Source organism: Heloderma suspectum, chromosome 2, assembly GCF_057233095.1.
Source record: "Heloderma suspectum isolate Gila_16-S chromosome 2, 16-S_ref, whole genome shotgun sequence".
In the NCBI taxonomy this organism is placed as follows: Eukaryota; Metazoa; Chordata; class Lepidosauria; order Squamata; family Helodermatidae; genus Heloderma; species Heloderma suspectum.
In genome coordinates, this window is record NC_139459.1 from 188,179,472 (window position 1) to 188,204,565 (window position 25,094).

A 25,094-nucleotide genomic window follows, 5' to 3' on the forward strand; every position below is an offset into this window, starting at 1 on the left:
GTTCTTACCTCAACTTTCCCTGTGCCGTCATCTACCATCCTCTCCTGGGCTGCCAGCTCTGGCCGGGCGTGCAAGAACGTGGCATCAAATTTCTCCTGACTGACCTTAGCTGGAAAGGAAACATCCATCAAAGGGGGGGAGGGTTGGAGAGCCGCTGGCATCAATTAAACCAAGGTTTTGTAAATTTGGGTGCCTACTCCCTTGGGGAGGGAGCAAGGTGCAAGGGTCACCAGAAGGCTGGGAAAAATTACAGCAGCTTGGCCATGGTTATTGCAAACATAAAGATGCTGTATATACAGACCAGGGCAAGATATTGACTGGATATTGACCAGCTGTAGTTTGTGGAACAATGCAGTTCCACAAAAGGGGGGAAAGTTCCCAGATTTTGGGAACAAACCCCTGATTTGGCTTGCAAAGGGAAGCCGAGCTGGGGACATTGCAGGAATCTGTCAGGCCCTAAAAGGGCTGGATTTCCCTGCAATGGACATCCCTACTCTGACATGATGAACCTGCAGACTTGCAGATTACACAAAGCTCCGTTTATGTTAATGTCCAGAACCAACAGCAGGAAACAATCAGTCCCCAAATGTGGGTCATTCTCTTTTTAGGCCTTAACAATGGCCACATTCAGGAAGAAAGAGGATCTTCCTTACCAACTTTGCCAACGTTGTAGGCTTTTCCCAGCCCCACTGTCTGGTCCTGGACTGCCCATTTCTGGAAGAGTTGTTTGAACATGGCTGACTCTGCTCCATCATGAACAGTCTCCACATTGGTGCTGGAAGGGTAGCCTTTCATCTTAAGGAATTCCTGTAGGGAACAAGCCACTACTGCAAGATTTACAGAGGATGGGCCATGGCACCTTTCCTGACGCTGCCACAGTCTTCCTGTGCAGACTTAGCTAGGCTGCTGTACCTACAGACCAGTCAACATGGAATAGTTTGGACCTCAGGAGAATTTAGTTCGAATGAAGAGGGCAAGAGAATAAAATTATATACCCTCTAACTTGGGTACTTAAGGGTGCGATCCTATGCATGTTCAGACAGAAATCCCCACAACCGCCGGCGTTCCCCAGCCAGCCATTCTGGCTGTGAAATGCTGGAAGTTGTAAAACTTTTTTCTGTCTAAACATGCATTGCGCCCTAATACTTCTACTCTCTTAATACTTGGGTACTTGATACTTCTACAGCCTTAATACCTGGGTACTTGATACTTCTACAACCTTAATACCTGGGTACTTGATACTTCTACAACCTTAATACCTGGGTACTTAATACTTCCCCTTCATGGATCACTGCCTTGTTGTGGCGAAGGGGCTTGCGTAACTCAGTGAAGCCATAAGCTATGCCGTGCAGGGCCACCCAAGACAGACAGGTCATGGCAGAGAGTTCTGACAAAATGTGGTCCACTGGAGAAGGAAATGGCAACCCACTCCAGTATTCTTGCCAAGAAAACCCCATGGAACGTATCACAAGGCTAAAAGATATGACGCCGGAAGATGAGCCCCTCAGGTCGGAAGGTGTCCAATATGCTACTGGGGAAGAGCAGAGGGTATTTCCAAGTAGCGCCAGAAAGAGTGAAGCGGCTGGGCCAAAGCCGAAAGGACACTCAGCTGTGGATGTGTCTGGTGGTGAAAAGAAAATCCGATGCTGTAAAGAACAATATTGTTTAGGAACCTGGAATGTCAGATCAATGAATCAAGGTAAGCTGGAGGTGGTCAAACATGAGATGGCAAGATTGAACATCGACATCTTGGGAATCAGCGAACTAAAATGGACAGGCATGGGCGAATTTAATTCAGGTGACCATCATATCTACTATTGTGGGCAAGAATCCCTTAGAAGAAATGGAGTAGCACTCATAGTCAACAAAAGGGTGGGAAAAGCAGTACTGGGGTACAATCTTAAAAATGATAGAATGATCTCAGTACGAATCCAAGGCAAACCATTCAACATCACAGTAATTCAAGTCTATGCCCCAACCACTGAGGCCGAAGAAGCTGAGGTTGATCGGTTCTATGAAGACCTACAACACCTTCTAGAACTAACACCAAAAAAAGATGTCCTCTTCATCATAGGGGATTGGAATGCTAAAGTAGGAAGTCAAGAAATCACCGGGATAACAGGCAGGCATGGCCTTGGTGTACAAAATGAAGCAGGACAAAAGCTAATAGAGTTTTGCCAAGAGAACACGCTGATCATAGCAAACACTCTTTTCCAACAGCACAAGAGGCGACTCTACACATGGACATCACCAGATGGTCAATATCGAAATCAGATTGATTATGTCCTTTGCAGCCAAAGATGGAGAAGCTCCATACAGTCAGTCAAAGCAAGACCTGGAGCTGACTGTGGCTCAGATCATGAGCTGCTTCTTGCAAAATTTCGTCTTAAATTGAAGAACGTCGGGAAAACCACTAAACCGTTCAGGTATGACCTAAATCATATCCCTGATGAATATACAGTGGAGGTGAGGAATAGATTTCAGGGATTAGACCTGATAGACAGAGTGCCTGAGGAACTATGGACGGAGGTCCATAACATTGTTCAGGAGGCAGCAACGAAATCCATCCCAAAGAAAAAGAAATGCAAGAAAGCAAAGTGGCTGTCTGATGAGGCTTTACAAGTAGCTCACGAAAGAAGGGAAGCGAAAAGCAAGGGAGAAAGGGGAAGATATACCCAACTGAATGCAGAGTTCCAGAGAATAGCAAGGAGTGACAACAAGGCCTTCTTAAATGAACAATGCAAAGAAATCGAGGAAAACAACAGAATGGGAAAGACTAGAGATCTCTTCAAGAAAATTGGAGATCTCAAGGGAACGTTTTGTGCAAAGACGGGCAAGATAAAGGACAAAGAAGGCAGGGACCTAACAGAAGCAGATGAGATTAAGAAGAGGTGGCAAGAATACACAGAAGAACTATACAGGAAAGATCTGAATGTCCCTGATAGCCATAATAGTGCGGTCACTGAACTTGAGCCGGACATCCTAGAGAGTGAAGTCAAGTGGGCCTTAGGAAGCATTAGTAACAACAAAGCTAGCGGAGATGACAGTATTCCAGCCGAGCTATTTAAAATCCTAAAAGATGATGCTGTTAAAGTGCTGCATTCAATATGCCAACAAATCTGGAACACTCAACAGTGGCCACAAGACTGGAAAAGGTCAGTTTACATTCCAATTCCAAAGAAGGGCAACGCCAAAGAGTGTTCAAACTACCGCACAATTGCGCTCATTTCACATGCCAGCAAGGTTATGCTCAAAATCCTACAAGCTAGGCTTCAGCAGTATGCGAACCGAGAACTACCGGAAGTACAAGCTGGGTTTCGAAGAGGCAGAGGAACTAGAGATCAAATCGCCAACATTCGCTGCATCATGGAGAAAGCAAGAGAATTCCAGAAAAACGTCTATTTCTGCTTCATTGACTACGCTAAAGCCTTTGATTGTGTGGATCACAACAAACTGTGGCAAATTCTTAAAGTGATGGGAGTACCAGACCACCTTACCTGTCTCCTGAGAAACCTGTACGAAGGTCAAGAAGCAACAGTAAGAACCAGACATGGAACAACCGATTGGTTCAAAATTGGGAAAGGAGTACGACAAGGCTGCATATTGTCACCCTGCTTATTTAACTTATATGCAGAGTACATCATGAGAAATGCCAGGTTGGATGAATCAGAGGTCGGAATTAAGATTGCTGGGAGAATTATCAACAACCTCCGATATGCAGACGATACCACCCTAATGGCAGAAAGCGAAGAGGATCTCAAGAGCCTCTTGTTGAGGGTGAAAGAGGAGAGTGCAAAAGCTGGTTTGAAACTCAGCATTAAAAAAACTAAGATCATGGCATCTGGCCCCATCACTTCCTGGCATATAGAAGGGGAAGAAATGGAAGCAGTGACAGATTTTACTTTCTTGGGCTCCAAGATCACGGCAGACGGTGACTGTAGCCATGAAATTAAAAGACGCTTGCTCCTTGGGAGGAAAGCTATGGTACACCTAGACAGCATAGTAAGAAGCAGAGACATCACCTTGCCGACAAAGGTCCGTCTAATCAAAGCTATGGTTTTCCCAGTAGTAATGTATGGCTGTGAGAGCTGGACTATAAGGAAGGCTGAGCGCCGAAGAATTGATGCTTTCGAACTGTGGTGCTGGAGAAGACTCTTACGAGTCCCCTGGACTGCAAGGAGGTCAAATCAGTCCATCCTAAAGGAAATCAACCCTGAGTGCTCATTGGAAGGACAGATAATGAAGCTGAAGCTCCAATATTTTGGCCACCTAATGCGAAGAGAAAACTCCCTGGAAAAGACCCTGATGCTGGGAAAGACTGAAGGCAAAAGGAGAAGGGGACGGCAGAGGATGAGATGGCTAGATAGCATCACAGATGCAATGAATATGAACTTGAGCACGCTCCGGGAGAGAGCGCAGGACAGGAAGGCCTGGCGTGCTATGGTCCATGGGGTCACGAAGAGTCGGACACGACTGAACGACTGAACAACAACAACAACTTAATACTTCTTGGGGGCTTAAGAACTGGGTGCTTCATAATTCTATCCTCACACCAGAGCACTGTCTGCTGCCGCCGCCGCCACCCTTACTGCCACACATCTGTTACATATTGCTGAAGGTTCTTCTTTGCCTGCTCTTTGCTGCATTTATTCACTCTGCGATAGCTTATCCTGCCCCAGCTTCTGGAACAGGGTTTGTTAATAAACCAACCATGATCCTTTCCTTTTAAAAAAATTAAGCATGTTTAATAGAACGTTCAGTATTTATTTATTACATTTCTATACCCCCCAATAACCACAGGTGTTTGGGCGGTTCACAAAAATTAAAACCCTAAAATGCAACATGATAAAACATAATATAAAACCTCTAAAAGTTTAAAACAGAATAAAACAAGAGTTTAATGGATCCAGTTGTACCTATTATGGGATAGCTGCAGTTCAACTACATCTAGCAAGGTTTAAGTAATAGGTAAGCAATAGGATTGCCAAGGGCTTTTTGGGCAGCAGCGGGGGGGTAGGGGGAATCTAGCACCCAGGAAGGGCCTTCTGGATCAGGGGGCAGAGTGGACATAAGGATATGGCCAAGGAGTATTTGGCAGGTCTGGAGTGAAGCCATGCATAAAAACTGTCTATTTACCTAAGCTGTACAGTAAGGTAAAGGTAAAGGTGTCCACAGCCAGTCGTGTCTGACTCTAGGGTGTGGTGCTCATCTCCATTTCTAAGCCAAAGAGCCAGCGCTGTCTGAAGATGCTTCCGTGGTCATGTGGCCGGCATGACTGAACACCGAGGTGCACGGAACGCTGTTACCTTTCCTGCCAAAGCGGGAACAGGTACAGTAGTGTGCTTTAAAAAATGCTGAGAGGGGAAGAAATCTCGGCTTGCCCATTCCATTTGTGCCAACTGGCTTGAAGGAAGCAACAGCGATAAGGACAGGTAGGCTGTGTTTTCCTTGGCTGGATGACAACCGTAGTAAGTAATTATTGGTGCGGGAGGGGAGAAGCAAAAAGAAACCAGTGCACCTAAGTGCACAACACACATGAACAAAAATGTTTTTAAAGGCATGTCCCCCAAACCAAAATAAGGTCACAGGGCCGGCCCTACCATTAAGCAGAGTAGGCAGCTGCCTCAGGCAGCAGATTTTTGGTTTCATAGAAGGGCAGCAAATTATTATTATTATTATTATTATTATTATTATTATTATTATTTGATGATGATGATTACCACCACCACTGTATTTTTCCTGCCAGGGAAGAGAAGAGGTTCTTGTGGAATTTTCTGCCTCAGGTGCCAACATAACTTGATCAGCGTAGGGTACTTACTATGCACCTTAAGTGAGGCGGGGGCGGGGGAGTCAGTGGCGCCATTTGCTGCTCCATCTTAGGCAGCAAAATGTCTTGGGCCAGCCCTGATAGATACAAAGATTTACCAGAGAACCATACCAGAAATAATGGACTGTTCCTGGTAGATCAGGACAATTGGAACATTTTTTTTTATTTATTATTAAATTTATTAATCGCCCATCTGGCTGTTCACCCAGCCACTCTGGGCGATGTACAACATACAATAAAATAGTTTAAAACAATAAAATTCACAATAAAAACATTTTCTAAAATACCCTAACCCACCCCAAATGCCTGCCTGAACAACCACGTTTTTAATGCACGACGGAAGGTCATTAAAGAGGGGGCATGACGGAGTTCCCTAGGGAGGGAGTTCCACAGAGTGGGGGCCACCACAGAAAAGGCCCTCTCCCTCGTCCCCACCAGTCTAGCTGTCCTGGCTGATGGGTCAGAGAGAAGGCCATCTGAGGCTGATCTTGTTAAGCAGCCTGTCTGGTGCTGCTGGAGGCGCTCCTTAAGATAGGCTGGGCCAGAAACATATAGGGTTTTAAAGGTCAAAACCAACACCTTGAATTTGGCCTGGAAAACAACTGGTAACCAGTGCAACTCCTTCAGCACTGGAGTGATGTGATCACGCCGGCGGCTGCCTTTAATCAGGCGAGCCGCCGCGTTCTGTACCAGCTGCAGCTTCCGAACCATCTTCAAGGGTAACCCCACATAGAGCGCATTACAGTAGTCTAAACGAGAGGAGACCAGGGCATGTACTACCGATGGGAGCAGATGGTCGGGAAGGAAGGGGCGCAGCCGCCGTATCAGATGGAGTTGATACAGCGCTGTCCGGCTCACAGCTGACACTTGAGCCTCCATGGACAGCTGGGAGTCCAAAATGATCCCCAGGCTGCGGACCTGGTCTTTCAAGGGTAGCCGTACCCCATTCAGCACCAGGTCAACATCCCCCAGCCTCCTCTTGTCTCCCACCAAAAGTACCTCGGTCTTGTCAGGGTTCAGCTTCAGCTTATTCCTCCCCATCCAGCCACTCACCATTTCCAGACATTTGGACAGGGATTCTACGGCCAACCTTGGTGAAGATTTGAATGAGAGGTAGAGCTGCGTGTCATCCGCATATTGATGACACTGCACCCCAAACCTCCTGATGATAGCCCCCAGCGGCTTCACATAGATGTTAAATAGCATCGGGGAGAGGATGGAACCCTGTGGCACCACACAAGTGAGTGGCCACGGGTCTGAAACCTCCTCTCCCAGTGCTACCCTCTGGTACCTGCCAGAGAGGAAGGACCGGAACCACCGCAATACTGTGTCTCCAATGCCCAGCCCCTCCAGGCGGTCCAGGAGGATACCGTGGTCAACGGTATCAAAAGCCGCTGAGAGGTCGAGGAGAACAAGGAAGCAGCATTCACCCCTATCCAGAGCCCTCCTCATATCATCTACCAAGGCGACCAAAGCTGTTTCTGTCCCATGCCCAAGCCTGAAGCCCGACTGAAATGGGTCTAGATAATCAGTTTCTTCCAAGTGTGCCTTCAACTTCATTGCCACCACCCGCTCAATCACCTTGCCCCAAAATGGCAGATTTGAGACTGGGCGAAAGTTGTTCAGAACTTGAGGATCCAAGGAGGGCTTCTTTAAGAGCGGTCTTATCACTGCCTCCTTGAGGGCTGATGGCATCACTCCCTCCTCAAGGGAGGCGTTCACCACCGCCCTGATCCCCTCACCCAGTCTCTCTCTGCAGCCCATAATGAGCCACGATGGGCAAGGATCAAGTAAGCAGGTGGTCGGCCGTACAGATGAAAGCACCTTGTCCACTTCATCAGGAGGAAGAAGCTGGAACCGATCCCACAAAACCGGTTTGCCACAGGCCGCCTCTTGCTCACTAACTGTATCCACAGTGTGCAGAGTAACAAACCTAATCTGATCAATTTTATCTGCAAAGTGCCTTGCCAAGGCCTCACAGGAGGCCTTAGAACATATCAAACTGGCCCAAATCCAAATAATGGTAAGCATGATTAATAATCATTCATAATATAATTTTATTTACATAGCATTTCCCACCCCTCACAATTAGGGCATTTTAATTATATATAACTAATTTTAAGAGAGGGAACTGGGGAGATGCAATTGAGCGGTTCTCTCATGCCATACCAGGGCCTTGGACATGGCTGTTTGCTTCTCCGCCTTAGTGGCTCCTTTCCCCTTCCATACGTAGATTTTCATTCCACCGTGATCCAAAATGTAGCAGTCCTGAGGCACAAAAGAAGACCGTTAAGAGGAACTGCCTCCCATGACTTCTGTTTGGTGCACAGTGTGTGTTTCTGTGGGAAATGGGTAAAAACTAGAAATCCTTGATTCTCCCCACCCTTCTACCCCATGCCTAAATTGGGAGGAGGAAGGCAAAACCTGAGCCTGATTACGGGAAGAGATACTTGAAATGATGGAAAACCATTGGTGGGAGGGGTAATTGTATGCTCATGACAATGGTCAGCAACTGACAGACTGTGGACCAGCTCTGGCCTATGTCACATGATTGCTGTCTGGTTCACCCCCATGTGGCTTTTGATAGACTATCTTTGCCACCTCTTCTTAGCCAGCATATGGGGAAACTGGAAGAAACACACATGGTATATCTACATGACAAACTAAGTCTATTACAGAGGGATCTTGGCCCACAGAGAATTGCTAGACAATTTAGCAGGATATTAAGTGCTCTGTGGAAACTCTATTTTAATTCCACTTCCAAATAATGGCAGAGAAGGAATGCCTCCACTGCACTATGGGGCTGTAGTGTGTGGGGAAAAGTAGTGGGAAAAAACTCTTATACTAGTTTATACTCGTTTTTATACCAGTTTAGGGTGTAATCCTATACATGTTTAGACAGAAAAAATGTCCTACAATTCCCAGCATGGCTGGCTGGGGCATGTTGGGAGCTGTAGGATTTTTTTCAGTCTAAACATGCATAGGGTTGCATCCTTAATTGCCATGGCTTCCCACAAAGAATCCTTGGAACCGTAGTTTGATGAGAGTGCTGAGAATTGTCAGAGATCTCTTCCCCTTCACAGAACTACACTTCTTGGGTTTCTCTGGGGAGAGGTGACATTTAAGCCCGTCGCATAGAAATGTGCATTGGCTCATTTCCAAAGCCATGAGCAAAACATGCGTCATGGTGTACATGAGGGTGCGTCTAGACCGGACAGCTGATGGAGCTACCAATCCAAAGGCATTCTGCCGCTCTTCTGTCTTTCTCTCCTTAAGGGATGTTTTTGGGTTAAAAAAAAAAAAAAGACAGAAGAAGCAGTGGGAAAACATGGCAGGGCTACCAACTGAAGATGGCATCTGGACCCCCTCCCCCAATAACAGGAAAACCCTCATCAGGAAGAAGCACCCTGAGTCAGTTCCAGGGATTTCAGTCAATATTTACAGGAAAGTGTAAATAAGAGCCCAAGGCAGACATTCTGGAGACTATTGCAATGCAAATTATTTGTGGGTTTCAGCTAAGAGGGCGTGTTAAGCACCAGCTTCAAGGAGTCGCCGGTAGTAGCTGCATCATCCCCATCTCAGGCTTACATCGTGGCTCAGCATCTCCTGCACAAGAGGCCATCCGGCTTCTTCTGTGACCTGCATTTTCCCTTCAGAGTCCGAGACGCTAGGAAAGAGGGAGAGAGAGGTCTGTTTGTTTTTCAGTCTCTGAGTCTGGGCCCCGGGGGGGGGGGGGGGAGTTGCTGGAATCCCCTAAAGCAGCCTCCCCCAAGCTCACGCCCACCAGAGGTGTTGTACTATAGCTCCCATCATCCCCTCCCAGCATGGCTGGGGGTGATGGGAGCTGTGGTGCAACACCTCTGGAGGGTGCCAGGCTTGGAGGCTGACCTAAAGTTTCTTCTAGAATTCCTCTCATTTTTTTTTAACTCATTCTCCCTCAAGTCCCTCTCCGTCATTAGTTCACACACATGCATGTTCGTCACTCAATGACCCCAATAAATGGCAATATGCATGCGTGAAACAGCCATCATGAATCAAATACCACGCCATTAAAAGCTTTTATGATGCCTCACACCACAATGCTTTTCAGTGGAAGCTGTTTGCACATTCAGCCGCCAGTCACGGAGCAATGAAGCCACCAAATGACTGTGCATTCACGTGAGAATCCACCTAAAGACTCACTACGAAGGAGAATTCAGTTGCTTGAGTCATCCAAAGCTATTTGCATTACTAACAACAAAGCTAGTGGAGATGACAGTATTCTAGCTGAGCTATTTAAAATCCTAAAAGATGATGCTGTTAAAGTGCTGCACTCAATATGCCAACAAATCTGGAACACTCAACAGTGGCCACAAGACTGGAAAAGGTCAGTTTACATTCCAATTCCAAAGAAGGGCAATGCCAAAGTGTGTTCAAATTACCATACAATTGCGCTCATTTCACATGCCAGCAAGGTGATGCTCAAAATCCTACAAGCTAGGCTTCAGCAGTATGTGAACCGAGAACTACCAGAAGTACAAGCTGGGTTTCGAAGAGGCAGAGGAACTAGAGATCAAATCGCCAACATTCGCTGCATCATGGAGAAAGCAAGAGAATTCCAGAAAAACATCTATTTCTGCTTCATTGACTACGCTAAAGCCTTTGATTGTGTGGATCACAACAAACTCCGGCAAATTCTTAAAGAGATGGGAGTATCAGACCACCTTATCTGTCTCCTGAGAAACCTGTACGAGGGTCAAGAAGCAACAGTAAGAACCAGACATGGAACAACCGATTGGTTCAAAATTGGGAAAGGAGTACAACAAGGCTGTATATTGTCGCCCTGCTTATTTAACTTATATGCAGAGTACATCATGAGAAATGCCAGGTTGGATGAATCACAGGTCGGAATTTAGATTGCCGGGAGAATTATCAACAACCTCAGATACGCAGATGATACCACCCTAATGGCAGAAAGCGAAGAGGATCTAAAAAGCCTCTTGTTGAGGGTAAAAGTGGAGAGTGCAAACGCTGGTTTGAAACTCAACATTAAAAAAACTAAGACCATGGCATCTGGCCCCATCACTTCCTGGCATATAGAAGGGGAAGAAATGGAAGCAGTGACAGATTTTATTTTCTTGGGCTCCAAGATCACCGCAGACGGTGACTGTAGCCATGAAATTAAAAGACGCTTGCTCCTTGGGAGGAAAACTATGGCATACCTAGACAGCATAGTAAGAAGCAGAGACATATATAATCAAAGCTATGGTTTTCCCAGTAATAATGTATGGCTGTGAGAGCTGGACTATAAGGAAGGCTGAGTGCCGAAGAATTGATGCCTTCGAACTGTGATGCTGGAGAAGACTCTTACGAGTCCCCTGGACTGCAAGGAGATCAAATCAGTCAATCCTAAAGGAAATCAACCCTGAATGCTCATTGGAAGGACAGATACTGAAGCTGAAGCTCAAATATTTTGGCCACCTAATACGAAGAGAAAAGTCCCTGGAAAAGTCCCTGATGCTGGGAAAGATTGAAGGCAAAAGGAGAAGGGGACGGCAGAGGATGAGATGGCTAGATAGCATCACCGATACAATGAATATGAACTTGAGCACACTCCGGGAGAGAGCAGAGGACAGGAAGGCCTGGTGTGCTATGGTCCATGGGGTCATGAAGAGTCGGACACGACTTAACAACTGAACAACAACAACATCCCAGCATCTAGCTTCTGACTCTTGTACCTTGTTGTCTGGAATGTGAGAGCTGATCCTTGTAGGGCCTGTGGGTGTGTAATCCTGCCTTGGAGCAGGAGGTTGGATTAGACAATACTTGGGTAATTTGGCCAATTGGCCACTATTTTACTGGTCTGCAGTGGTGTAGTGGGGCCAGGGCTTGCAGGGACGCAGCACGGGCCATTTTTGATTAGCAAGGATGCTGATGTCATCTGCCACCTGCTCAGACTTCCCTGTTCTCTTGGAGCTCAGCTGCAATCCTCACAGGAGCTGGCAGGAAAATGAGTTTTTCTAGCAACAGTATATTGTTGTGAGCTATCCCTTTTGGAAGGACAAGTATTTTGTGCTGGCCTGGTCTTGAACGGGCAAATAAGACCCTTCAGTTTTACCAGAGGCTTCCTTCTGGTGATGAAAACTTCTAGAACTGGTTTGTTGATACAGATCAACACAGCTACCTGCCATTTTTGAACTCTCCTTGGGACGGGGGGAGCATGGTTATGGGGACTGTTATGATGAGCGCCTGCACTTAAAAATTTACCACCATTAGCCTGACCAATAAAACTGCATTGTATTGAGTAAGTGGCACTGGGGGAAAGAAAATTCAATGAACTTTAGGGATGCCCAACAAACTTTTTTTTTTGCTACTGAATCCATCCATGGACTGACCAAACTTGGCTCAGTTAGATTTCACCAAGCACTACCCATAAACCATTAGATTCCACCTTGGCTCTGCCTATCACCTGCCTGGCTCCATCAGGGCCCTGCTGCTAACCCTCCACATTGCTCATTGGCTCAACATGCTTGTTATTTTCTAGCACCAGACCTCACCTACTGTTATGGGCTTGGGGTTGAACTGAAAGACCTTTCAGGGGCCCCTTACAGCCCAGTGCCTCTGACTGCAAGGAGATTCAGGGTCCCTTCCAACTCTGTCATTCTTGACTGCAAGTAGAGCTGTCGATGTCGGTGCCTTGAGGCAATCCCTTTTAAGAGAGGTAAGATTCTGCTCATGTGTTTCAGTGGGAGCTAGCATGGCCCAAGAAAGGTGATGGTTCTTCTCCCCACTAGACAAGGGGAGGGGGTGAGTGAGGTCTGTGTGTGGAGCAGGATGTCAGTCTGTGCTGGAACTGGTCTCAAAAGGAGGCAGAGAGCTGACTTTGCTCTCTGCAGGAAATCCTATGACAATATGGGTTGGGTGGGTTCCCTAGAAATCTGATGCGGAACTAGAATCTGTTGGAGTATTAATCCTGTAAACCCTCCTATTACGCTCAGCCTGCATATACGTGTAGATGACCCTTATATTGCAGAAATGCCGTATGTCTCCAGCGACTGATTTCTAGAGAAACTGAACCCTGGCTAAGTGTGGACCCCTGAGACATCTCACCCCTCAGAAGTGAGCTGTATGCACGCAACACTGCCATATCCTGTCCTAGTCACCAGATCCTGCCAGGCTGTGCAAGACGTGCCAGTTTCCAAAACATCCCCTTTCCCTAGCTGTGCTAGCTGGTAGCATTTTTGAAAGCAAAAGCTGCCCACCTGACTTCCCTTCCATTCCAGTGTAATGATTCTCTGGGCTAAAACCACATCGCCATCTGTACTAGACTGGGTACCCACCCCATTGCTGCAACCAGGGGCAACTGCAATGAAGCCTCGCGCACGGGGGAAAGTCTTATCCACACACCGATAGAGCGAGATGTTGGCCTTCTGCTGCTGATCCACCCCCGCGTCGGAGACGGCAGGTCTGATGTCGTGCAGCCTCTCTCCGAGCTCGCTCTCCAGCACCTTCATCAAATCTGGACTGGCGTCTTCCTCATCGCCCTCCACCACCCTGATCTCAGCCTGGCCCCCACGCTCTCGGTCACGGATATCTTTGGCGAGAAGCATAGCCTGCGGAAGACACTGGGGACATAGGAAGCTGCCTGACACCGAGTCAGGCCGCCGGTCCACCTAGTCCAACATTGCCTAGATCAGCTGGCAGCGGCTCTCCAGGGTTTCAGACGGGGCTCTTTCCCAGCCTGGCCGGGAGATGCCGGGGATTGAACCTGGGACCTTCAGCACGCAAAGCAGGTGCTCTGCCACTGAGCTACAGCCCCTCTGTATTGGCCATGTGTTAGCATAAGCAGGTATATCTACTGTCAGGACTTTTTTTTAACCCTTTGAAGCTTGGTTTGCAGGATGTGATCTACATGCATTAAAATAATGACAACTACTACTTCATTCTATTAATTCTAATATTATTCTTTGTTATAATTTATTTTTTTATTATTACATTTCTATACCACCAAATAACTGAAGCTCTCTTATAAATGGCAGCCTTGGGTGCAATTTTCTTGGTAGAAAGGCAGGGTATTTATCTATTTTATATAAATATTATACACACACACATACTATATGTATGTGTGTGTGTATATATATATATGTATATGTGTGTGTGTGTGTGTGTGTATATATATATATATATATATATATATATTCTCTCTCTCTCTCTCTCTCTCTCTGTCTAATTACTATGGCTAGGCTGACCACAACGAAGGAATGCTTCAACCCTCCTTCTTTCCATGTTCTTACTTTGGCTTCCCTTCTGTGAAGGAAACACTTAAAAATTTAAAAATTAAGCCTGCAAGTTCCCCCTGCCCCCAGTGGCTAATAGCAACTTGGGGGGAAGGGTCTGGAGAGGGCCATGAAACAGGGAGAAGGGTAGACCGTTTGCGAACAAGAAAATGACATTGGACACTCCAGAGGCGGAGCTCCCACGTAATGTGTAGTTTGCCCCTCCGTCAGAACCCGAAGGACGTACAGATCCCCTATTGGTCCCTGACAGAGCCCACACCTTCATGCGTTCCTGCTTGTTGCTCTCTGGCCCATTCCACTGTACGATGACTTTGCCAAGATCCAGCAAGAACACATCACCATGGTTAAAGCTGTCCCAGCTCATCTCCACCTGCAGGAGTTGAGGAAGCAAGAGCAGACACGGGCAGAAAAAGAGAAGCAGTGAGTTCAAGTGAGTGGACTAGGACAGCGCAAGAGTGCTGCATTTGCTTTATGGATTACTATTTGGCAACAGAAACTGCAGGTGCAGTGCAGCCCCCTGACCTGGATCAGGACTGTAGCAGAGGGAGAAGAGTTAAAGTCCCCCCCTACCCTACATGCTAGGGTCCCAGTCCAGACTGAGGATCCTGAACCTACTCTAGAGTAGAGATGAAGAGGTGCTATTAGCAACATCTTTAAAGCGACATCTACTAGTGATGTCTTTAAAGTAACATCTCTTTTGACCTAAAAGACCCCTTCATAATCAAGCCAGGGCACACAGCTGGGCTCAAGCTCACCTCTGTGGCCATGACATTCCTCTTGCCCTTGACATGCAGCAGCCTCTTGACACTGTAGATATTGGTCTCCACGTGGTTCAGTCCAGACGCAACACCCCCTTTCTTGTAGCTGTTTGTTTGGGTTAGGAAAGTGGGGAAAGAGCATGAGAGCTGTACAAACTGGATAGCTCACTATCTGCTACAGAGAATTAGGAATAATTCTATAGGACTTCCTGCTAGGGAGAACTAGAGATGACCAGCAGAGGTTTATTCATTGCTCTGGTACATCTAACTAGGGCAGCAAACTTGAATCAATTATCAGTTAGATCGATAGATTAGGGAGAAAAAGTCTGTTGATCAATGACAAGAAGTCACACACACATCCATTAATGAAGCAACTATTTTAAAAAAGTTAATTACTTTTTAATATAAGAACTTGTAAAAACTGATAATGGCAGGAAAAAGCTTGGGAAAAGCACAAGCCGACATGCCCCTTCTGAGATGGCACCTACAGCATCATATGTATGCACCATCTGTTCGGGATAATGGGAGTTGCAGTCCAACATATCTGGAGAGCGCCAGGTTAGGGAAGGCTGATCTAAAACAAAGGTATTTCCCCCCCCCCCCATAAAACTATTATTTTGTTTATATACAGATGTATGCAGGTTTAGGCTACGACTCTACTCGCCCTTCCTCAGTGTAAGCACCAATGGACATGAATGGGACTTACTTCTGAGTAAGCATAAGATTGCACTGTTAACCCAGCTAATACTTATGCGATAAGCAATTTAATTGGATGACAACACAACAACATTAATTCAAGACTCTTTGGGCTTTTCTACATGAGGCATTTATCCTGTCCTCATCATTCCCTACTCATGGTTGTTTACAGGGTCTTTAGACGACATTGTGACCCTCCAGTTTCACTTCTGTCTTTAAAGAGCACTTTCAGGAATTTTTTTTAGAGCAGGAAAAATGAGGTATTATTTGTGAAAGGGAAAGAAAATGCTTTTTCCACTTGTGTATTTGCTCTACACCACATCTACACCACAGAGCTTATGAAGCTGAAAAGCAGGAAAGGAAACGCTCTCTGTGTAGTGCTCGGATCTCAATTCTGCAATGAAACTAAAAGCAGACAACCGATTAACAGCATCGTGTAGAAAAGCTCCTTGAGGAGTTGCTGCAATACCCTAGAGAAGCTTGGGATATGAGAGAATGGAAGTTGCAGCAGATTGGGTCTTTAAGGATCAGTCTGCTACATACAAAATCAACACCTGTGGTTTCCTTAAAGCAAGAAGCACCGGGGCAATTCCTAGCCCAACATGCAGTAAATCTAATACATGGTTTCTATAAACATCTTGGCTGGGTCGCAACTAAGCCCCACAGAGCTCTATCCCCATCTAGTGGTGACACTGGGTAATGCAGTGCCAGTGGCGCTGAACTCCACCACCACTTTAGGCTTGAGATCTTGTGTAACACCCCTGTTCTTAGGATCACTTTGCAAGCCTCTCGCGCCTCGCCTCAACTATTACACATTGTCAAAGGCTCTACTTCATATGTTGTATTCATTTACTCTGCTATCATCTGTCCTCCACTGATTTAGAAACCAAGGAAGTGATTTTGGTAAAGTGTGTGTGTAAATTGTCCTACAATATATTATCAACAGTTTCAAAATATAGCTCAGCAGCTGCAAGGTATGAAAAGCCAGGGTTTGGCTGACATGGTGCCTTAGCGTTCATGCGTGCGCATTTACTTGCATATGCGCTAGAGCAGGGGGTCCCCAACACAGTGCCCACAGGCACCATGGCGCCCACACAGCTCTTCACTCCATGTCCCCTTCAAAAAGTGTTTTTTAAATAAAAAATTAAAATCACTAGGGCACCAGGTTCTCCTTCCTGTTCCTGAACCTACCACTGATCAGTTGCTCAGCAGGCAGGAAGAGAAAGCAAAGCAAAGGGGTAGAGGAGAGAGAAACAGCGAGGTAAAGAGGTGAGTGGAGGGAGAGAAATAGTGAGGCTACAGGCTGGGAGTCAGAGAGAAAGAACAAGGCTAAGGGCTAAGAAGGGAGAGAAGGAAGAAGGCTAGGGCTGGGAAAGTGAGAGAAATAGCAAGGAAAAGGATAGGGGGAGACAAAGAGCAAGGCTAGAGGCTGAGAGTGGGGAGAGAGAGAGAGAGCAAAGGCAAAAGGTCTTGTGGATGGAAGAAGATTGGGTGGGCCAAGAGGCAACACTTTCCATTTCCCCCTCCCTCCCAGATTCTAGCCTTGCTATTTCTCTCCCCCCGCCTCAACTGCTTGACTAACCAGGTCCCAATGGCAGCCATTATGTGATTAGCCTTATCATGGAAGCCATTTTGTGGTGGTGCCCAGAGCAGTTTCTGAAATTCTCAAATGTGCTCATGGGTCTAAAACATTTGGGGACCCCTGTCCTAGAGACAAGATGCATCCACATCTCCCAATCAGATTTAACTTCTAGAGACACTCAGGAGAAAGAAACTGACCCCAGTTGAGTGACGATTCTTCTAAATATTAATAATATTTAGTAAGTATATTATAATATAAGCTAGTAAATACTAATAAATTCTAATAAATATTAATGGCATCCCTAAAAAGCAAAATAGGGACAAGGACTTGAAAACAGAGGCAGCCACTGGTAAATAGGGGCAACTAGAGCGTCTGAGAGTTGTAAGGCCCCCCACAAAGGTACTGACTTTGGCAATCACGTGACCAATGTGGAATTGGGTTTCCTGAGACAATCTGTCATACGGTGGGCTTTAAAAGATATGGCACTCACCCTCAAACAACCAGTTGCGCATGTGACACCTGTAGAGGGGAATAAGCATGTGCAACAGAAATAATCAACTGTGACAGAGATGGTTGTCAGAAGGGGCTCTGTGTCCACCACGCTTCTGCAGCCTGTCAAGAGCACTGGAGTCTGTTTACATAATGGACTCTGTCAGACCATCTCTTCTGCATGGAAAAGTCGCCAGAGGCTCAACAGCCACATTAAGCCTCTTCATGTATCTCTGATTACCAGATGATGCTGGGAATGTCTAACATCAAGGGATGAGCGACACGCCATTCTGCCTTGCTTGTGAACATCCCTGAGGTTTCTAGCTGGCCACTGTCCAGGGACCCATTAGGGAGAGTGAGACAACTACTTCAGGAGTCAGGTGCTGGGGGTTCAGCAGTGGTTCCTCCTGAGCAACTCGGCCATTTCCCTCTCTTGGAGAACAGAGCAGTGTGCCATACAGCTTGTCCTAAACCCCTTAAACTAGCCTGCTTCCCTCAGGACCCCATTCTGTTGCTGGTGTTGATCCAGATCCAGTCAGCTGCTGTATATGGAATGGGGGGGAGGGGCGCCATCTTGTCCTTTGCCTCAGGCAGCAAAATGGCAAAACACTGTCAGAAGAGAGAATGCTAAGCCAGTTTGTGGGAGCAGGTGCCTAACCAAACAACAAGGCAACGCTTCCATTTGTTACCTGATGGGAAAGCATTATTTCCCTGAGCCGCTCTCTGGCATCACTTCATGTAGAAATGCAAATTCATTTATATTGTTTGTACACAGGATTGCTAGCAAATACAAAGCACCTTTGTTCTGAAAGCTGTGTGTGTGAGGTGACCACTTTTTCCAATGTGAAGAGCAATTTAGCAAGAATGGAAAAGAGGAACCTACTCCCTAGGGGGCTACTGAGAGAAGGATACCCTCCCTGTCCTGCCCAGCCTTCAGACCACAGGATTATACCTTGGGAACACTATTATTTTTGGCCAGCTCACTAGTGTTACACATTAATAATGACTGTTCTGAGGATTCTGGGATATATTCTAACACATCCTCAGTTCACAAGAGGCACAGGTGAGTGGGGCCTCACTATTCTCCTGCATGAACTGAGAATGCCCCTAGAACAGCCTTCCCCAACCTGTTCTAGCTGGGGGATTCTGGGAGTTGTAGTCCAACACATCTGGAGGTCACCACATTGGGTAAGGCTGCCCTAGAACACATCCAGGACTCCCCTGAGGTTATTAAGGCCAGGGGAAGATGAGAAGTAGTAGGCCAGCTGTCTTTTAAGGAAGCTTGCCTGCTTTTAGTGATCTTCTCAGTGTGAAACCCCTGAAGAACCCCCATGTTCCCCAGAATACCATTAAAAAAACACACACACAATGTTTTAAATCATTAAATAATTATTGGAATCTTGGAAGTGTTGTAGATCACAAGCTAGATATGAGCCAACAATGGGATGTGGCTGCAAAAATGTCAAATGCTATTTTGTTGTTCAGTCGTTAAGTCGTGTCCAGCTCTTCGTGACCCCATGGACCATAGCACGCCAGGCCGTCCTGTCCTGCGCTCTCTCCCGGAGTGTGCTCAAGTTCATATTCATTGCATCAGTGATGCTATCTAGCCATCTCATCCTCTGCCGTCCCCTTCTCCTTTTGCCTTCAGTCTTTCCCGGCATCAGGGTCTTTTCCAGGGACTTTTCTCTTCGCATTCGGTGGCCAAAATATTTGAGCTTCAGCTTCAGGATCTGTCCTTCCAATGAGCAGTCAGGGTTGATTTCCTTTAGGATTGACTGATTTGATCTCCTTGCAGTCCAGGGAACTCGTAAGAGTCTTCTCCAGCACCACAATTCGAAAGCATCAATTCTTCGGCGCTCAGCCTTCCTTATAGTCCAGCTCTCACAGCCATACGTTACTACTGGGAAAACCATCACTTTGATTATATGGACCTTTCTCGGCAAGGTAATGTCTCTGCTTCTTATTATGCTGTCTAGGTATGCCATAGTTTTCCTCCCAAAGAGCAAGCGTCTTTTAATTTCACGGCTACAGTCCCCATCTGCGGTGATCTTGGAGCCCAAGAAAATAAAATCTGTCACTGCTTCCATTTCTTCCCCTTCTATATGCCAGGAAGTGATGGGGCCAGATGCCATGATCTTAGTTTTTGTAATGTTGAGTTTCAAACCAGCTTTTGCACTCTCCACTTTCACTCTCAACAAGAGGCTCTTTAGGTCCTCTTCACTTTCTGCCATTAGGGTGGTATTGTCTGCGTATCTGAGGTTGTTGATAATTCTCCCAGCAATCTAAATTCCGACCTGTGATTCATCCAACCCAGCATGATGTACTCTGCATGTAAGTTAAATAAGCAGGGCGACAATATAAAGCCTTGTCACACTCCTTTCCCAATTTTGAACCAATTGGTTGTTCCATGTCCGGTTCTTACTGTTGCTTCTCGACCCTAGTACAGGTTTCTCAGGAGACAGGTAAGGTGGTCTGGTACTCCCATCTCTTTAACAGCATCAGCTTTTAGGATTTTAAATAGCTCAACTGGAATACTGTCATCTCTGCTAGCTTTGTTGTTAGTAATGCTTCCTAAGGCCCACTTGACTTCACTCTCGAGGATGTCCGGCTCAAGTTCAGTGACCACACTGTCATGGCTATCAGGGACATTAAGATCTTTCCTGTATAGTTCTTCTGTGTATTCTTGCCACCTCTTCTTAATCTCATCTGCTTCTGTTAGGTCCCTGCCTTCTTTGTCCTTTATCATGCCCGTCTTTGCACAAAACGTTCCCTTGAGATCTCTGATTTTCTTGAAAAGATCTCTAGTCTTTCCCATTCTATTGTTTTTCTCGATTTCTTTGCATTGTTCATTTAAGAAGGCCTTCTTGTCTCTCCTTGCTATTCTCTGGAACTCTGCATTCAGTTGGATATATCTTCCCCTTTCTCCCTTGCTTTTCGCTTCCCTTCTTTCCTCAGCTACTTGTAAAGCCTCATCAGACAGCCACTTGGCTTTCTTGCATTTCTTTTTCTTTGGGATGGATTGAGTTGCTGCCTCCTGAACAATGTTATGGACCTCCATCCATAGTTCCTCAGGCACTCTGTCTATCAGGTATAATCCCTGAAATCTATTCCTCACCTCCACTGTATATTCATAAGGGATTTGATTTAGGTAATTCCTGAATGGTTTAGTGGTTTTCCCTACGTTCTTCAATTTCAGCCGAAATTTTGCAAGAAGCAGCTCATGATCTGAGCCACAGTCAGCTCCAGGTCTTGTTTTGACTGACTGTATAGAGCTTCTCCATCTTTGGCTGCAAAGGACATAATCAATCCGATTTTGATATTGACCATCTGGTGATGTAGAGTGCAGAGTTGCCTCTTGTGCTGTTGAAAAAGAGTGTTTGCTATGATCAGCGTGTTCTCTTGGCAAAACTCTATTAGCCTTTGTCCTGCTTCATTTTGTACACCAAGGCCATGCTTGCCTGTTATCCCGGTGATTTCTTGGCTTCCTACTTTAGCATTCCAATCCCTTATGATGAAGAGGACATCTTTTTTTGGTGTTAATTCTAGAAGGTGTTGTAGGTCTTCATAGAACCGATCAACCTCAGCTTCTTCGGCCTCAGTGGTTGGGGCATAGACTTGAATTACTGTGATGTTGAATGGTTTGCCTTGGATTCATACTGAGATCATTCTATCATTTTTGAGATTGTACCCTAGTACTGCTTTTCCCACCCTTTTGTTGACTATGAGTGCTACTCCATTTCTTCTAAGGGATTCTTGCCCACAGTAGTAGATATGATGGTCACCTGAATTAAATTCGCCCATGCTTGTCCATTTTAGTTCGCTGATTCCCAAGATGTCGATGTTCAATCTTGCCATCTCATGTTTGACCACCTCCAGCTTACCTTGATTCATTGATCTTACATTCCAGGTTCCTAAACAATATTGTTCTTTACAGCATCGGACTTTCTTTTCAACACAAGACACATCCACAGCTGAGTGTCCTTTTGGCTTTGGCCCAGCCACTTTACTCTTTCTGGTGCTACTTGGAAATTCCCTCTGCTCTTCCCCAGTAGTAGATTGGACACCTTCCGACGTGGGGGGCACATCTTCCGGCGTCATATCTTTTAGCCTTGTGATACGTTCCATGGGGTTTTCTTGGCAAGAATACTGGAGTGGGTTGTCATTTCCTTCTCCAGTGCTATCTTAGGCTGCATTAGCAGAAGTGTAGCTTCCATATCACGTGAAGTACTAGTTCCCCTCTACTCAGCACTGGTTAGGTGTCATCTGGAGTGATGTGTCCAGATCTGGGCACCACACTTTAAGAAGAATACAGACAAACTGGAGAGGGTTCAGGGGAGGGCAATGGGGATGATCAGGGGACTGGAAACAAAGCCCTGTGAGGACAGACTGAAAGAACTGGGCATGTTTAGCCTTGAGAAGAGAAGACTGAGGGGAGATATGATAGCACTCTTCAAGTACTTGAAAGGTTGTCACAGAGAGGCAGGCCAGGATCTCTTCTGAGTGCAGGGCATGGAATAATGGGCTCTTTGACTTGGATTCCTGCACTGAGCAGGGGGTTGGACTCGATGGTCTTTTAGGCCCCTTCCAACCCTACTATTCTACTATTCTATGAAATAGGCTGTTCCCAAGACAGACAGAATGATGCTGATAATCTTGCATTATTTATTATGACGTATGAAAAACTAACCATCACAAACATTCTTAAAATGCACTTCTTTGTTGCAATTTATTCTTGATCTATCTGACACTGGGCCTTTAAAATTTAAATGTTTTTTGCAAATCCTCTCGCATGGAAAAGGACAAAGACCTGTTTTCTACTGCCACAGAGACAGCACTAGATCTAGTGGGCCTAAGTCACAGGAAGGTAGATTTTGGGTCAACATTTGGTTCAAACTCTCATTAAAAAACTTTTATTATGGCCAATGCGTTTCGGAAAGGACTTTCCTTCCTCAGAGGCCACTTATCTCCCAGTGTGTCACGAACACTCTTCCCAATGCTTCTTCTGTCTTAAAACATGTAATCATTGGGCATTAGAAGGGACATCTTGATGGTAAGAAAAGTACGACAACGGAAACAAGTACCTTGTGGGGTGTGGGTGGATACTCCTTCGCTGGGGATGGCCTAGCTCTAGATTTCCTACACTGAGCAGGAAGTCAGTCCAGGAAGCCTACGAGGCCCCTTCCAACTCTGTGTTTCTATGAATCCCTGCTTCCCAGCCCCAGAATCTGAAGTGGTATTCCTGCTTGTTCCATCAAGAAAAGACTGCATTCTGGCATGGGTCAGGCCCATGACCAGCTACTCACATGATGCCTTGCTTGAAGTAGCCCTTGAAGAGCTCAGACTCGTGACCCTGCACTTCACGGTGTTGCACGGGGATCCCACCCAGGTAGTCGTCCAGCTGGGTGGTATAGATGGCGGCACAGCCCTGCTCGTCTTGTGAGGAATATTTTCCTATCCAGTAGTGGACGTCATAGGACAGGGTGCTGCCTGATTTACGGGTCTGCAGGAGGGAGAAATGGGTCATGGGGGAGAAATAAGGATAGGCAGAGGGGAAGCCTCTGCGGGAGGCCTCTTGCCTTCCATGTCCCCTTCAAAACACTGACAGGCAAAGAGCCCCGAGTGACTCATCTCAGCATTCGTCTTGCTCCCAGCTTAGCATTCCTGGAGTTTCCCCACCTCAGGGCCCACAACTGCTCTCTAGCCTTTATACAGCCACTGGCTATGGGACGTTTGTCCAGAAGAAAAGTTTAGGAACCAAACCCATCTATAAGCCCAGGGGCGGGGGAGGGGAGTGAACCTTTTTCAGCCCGAGGACTGAATTCAGGTTTGGAGGAACTGCATTCCATTGGTGAGTGGGGCCCAAGACAAAAGAGGTGAGGACAAAAATGCAAAAAACACCAGCATTTTTTTTAACTTAAAGCTCTTAATCCCAGTCACTAAGCCCTTAGGAGAGGCATTTCAACCTTTTAGAATGGGGGGGGGGGAACCGTGCAAAAGCCAGGAAACCACCAAACAGTTGGTAATAGGGAAAAGGGGGTGTGGCTACCTGGGGAAGCCCAGAGGGCTGGATTTGGCCCTCAGGCCTGAGGTTCTGCAGCCCTAAATGAGCAGATACAGGTGAGGCCTGGCCAGGATTGTTTGCACACTTCCTGTATCCCGTGATGATCCAAACCTGTCCAAGATGAGATATATAGAGCAGGGATGGGTGACTATGTTGTCTGGGGTTTCTAAAAAATAAAAAGTTACCCAAATTCACAAATTTCTTAGTACACGGGATGGAAAAAGTGTGAGGTGAAAAGGAATTTGAATATGGGAGAAAGGGAAACTGGCAGACACGTCCATCCCTAAAGCGATAAATTCACTAATCCAGGGGTCTGCCTGTCCTTTCTCAAAGTAGCCCTGCAGCCAAATTAGAGCTGACCAGGTTCATCCAAACCCTGTTCCTTCTGTTATTCTAATAACTATGCTATAGTCATAGTTCACGTCTTCAGTGACATCCCTAAGAAAGACACATCAATATCTGATATAACAGCAGCAACACAGAGTCTTGTGGCACCTTAAAGCATTGGAGGCTGGTGGCTATGATTTCAGTTGGGCTGTGAATCCATTCTTGGTTTCAGCCAGGACCAGCCAGAACGATAAAGGAGCTATCCAAGGTGGTGGACGTATTTTGGGGATAGGATCCAGACCCTTGGATAGCTTCTTTACCGTTCTGACTCGTTCTGACTGAAACCCAGAATGGATTCATAGCCCCACTGAAACCGGAGCCATCAGCCTCCACTGCCTTAAAGTCTAATAAATTTATTCTGGCATAACCTTCATGGACTACAGTCCACTTCACCAAATGCATAAAATCTGATAAAGTAGACTATCATCCACAAAAGCTTATGCCAGACTAAAATTGTGAGCCTTTAAGGGCGCAATCTTATGCATGTTTAGACAGAGAAAAGGCCCACAACTCCCAGAATGGCTGGTTGGGGAATGCTGGGAGTTGTAGGCCTTTTCTCTGTCTAAATGCATAGGATTGCGCCCTTAGTTGCTACAAGATTCTTTGCTGCAATAGAATGACATGGCTACCCTCTGGAAACTACAGAACAGGGGTAGGCAACGTGGAACTAGTGTGCCCTTGGACACCTTTCCTGGCATCAACCAAGGTGCCCCTCCTACATTTTATTTTTGTTTTTTTTATAACAGAATTTCTTACTGGCAGCTAGGATCGCTTCAAAACAAAGCGACGGCCTCTAGCTGCTCCCAGCTTCTTTTCCTACAAAGGCCATCATGTGGAGCTCAGAGACATTCTTGGGAAACGAAGATGGTGGATTGCTGCAAGACGATACTTTCATCTGCAGCATACCCAGGACAGTTTCCCAAATTGTCAGATGTGCCCATGGGCCCCAAACGGTTGCCTCCTCCTGCGATATATTCCTTAAAGTTATCAGAACATCTGAATCAAACATTGATGCTGA

General features: G+C 46.2%; 2 protein-coding genes across 3 annotated transcripts in view; one reads left to right on the top strand and one right to left on the bottom strand.

Annotated features, from left to right (window-relative positions):
* Nucleotides 1-5,258, top strand: part of TSFM (Ts translation elongation factor, mitochondrial) — a 41,655-nt gene extending 36,397 nt beyond the window's left edge. Inside the window, exon 9 of the transcript XR_014788106.1 lies at nt 5,196-5,258. The gene's annotated coding sequence lies outside the window, so the exon portion shown is untranslated. The remainder of the gene's footprint in view (nt 1-5,195) is intronic.
* Nucleotides 1-25,094, bottom strand: part of AVIL (advillin) — a 64,285-nt gene that overhangs the window by 20,875 nt on the left and 18,316 nt on the right. For both annotated transcript variants that reach the window (XM_084836824.1, XM_084836823.1), the window contains exons 4-11: nt 22,932-23,128; nt 14,859-14,967; nt 14,363-14,473; nt 13,214-13,419; nt 9,416-9,494; nt 7,997-8,095; nt 654-807; nt 9-109 (exon numbers count right to left, since the gene is read on the bottom strand). In XM_084836824.1, coding sequence (XP_084692950.1) covers nt 9-109; nt 654-807; nt 7,997-8,095; nt 9,416-9,494; nt 13,214-13,419; nt 14,363-14,473; nt 14,859-14,967; nt 22,932-23,128 — 1,056 coding nt within the window. The remainder of the gene's footprint in view (nt 1-8; nt 110-653; nt 808-7,996; nt 8,096-9,415; nt 9,495-13,213; nt 13,420-14,362; nt 14,474-14,858; nt 14,968-22,931; nt 23,129-25,094) is intronic.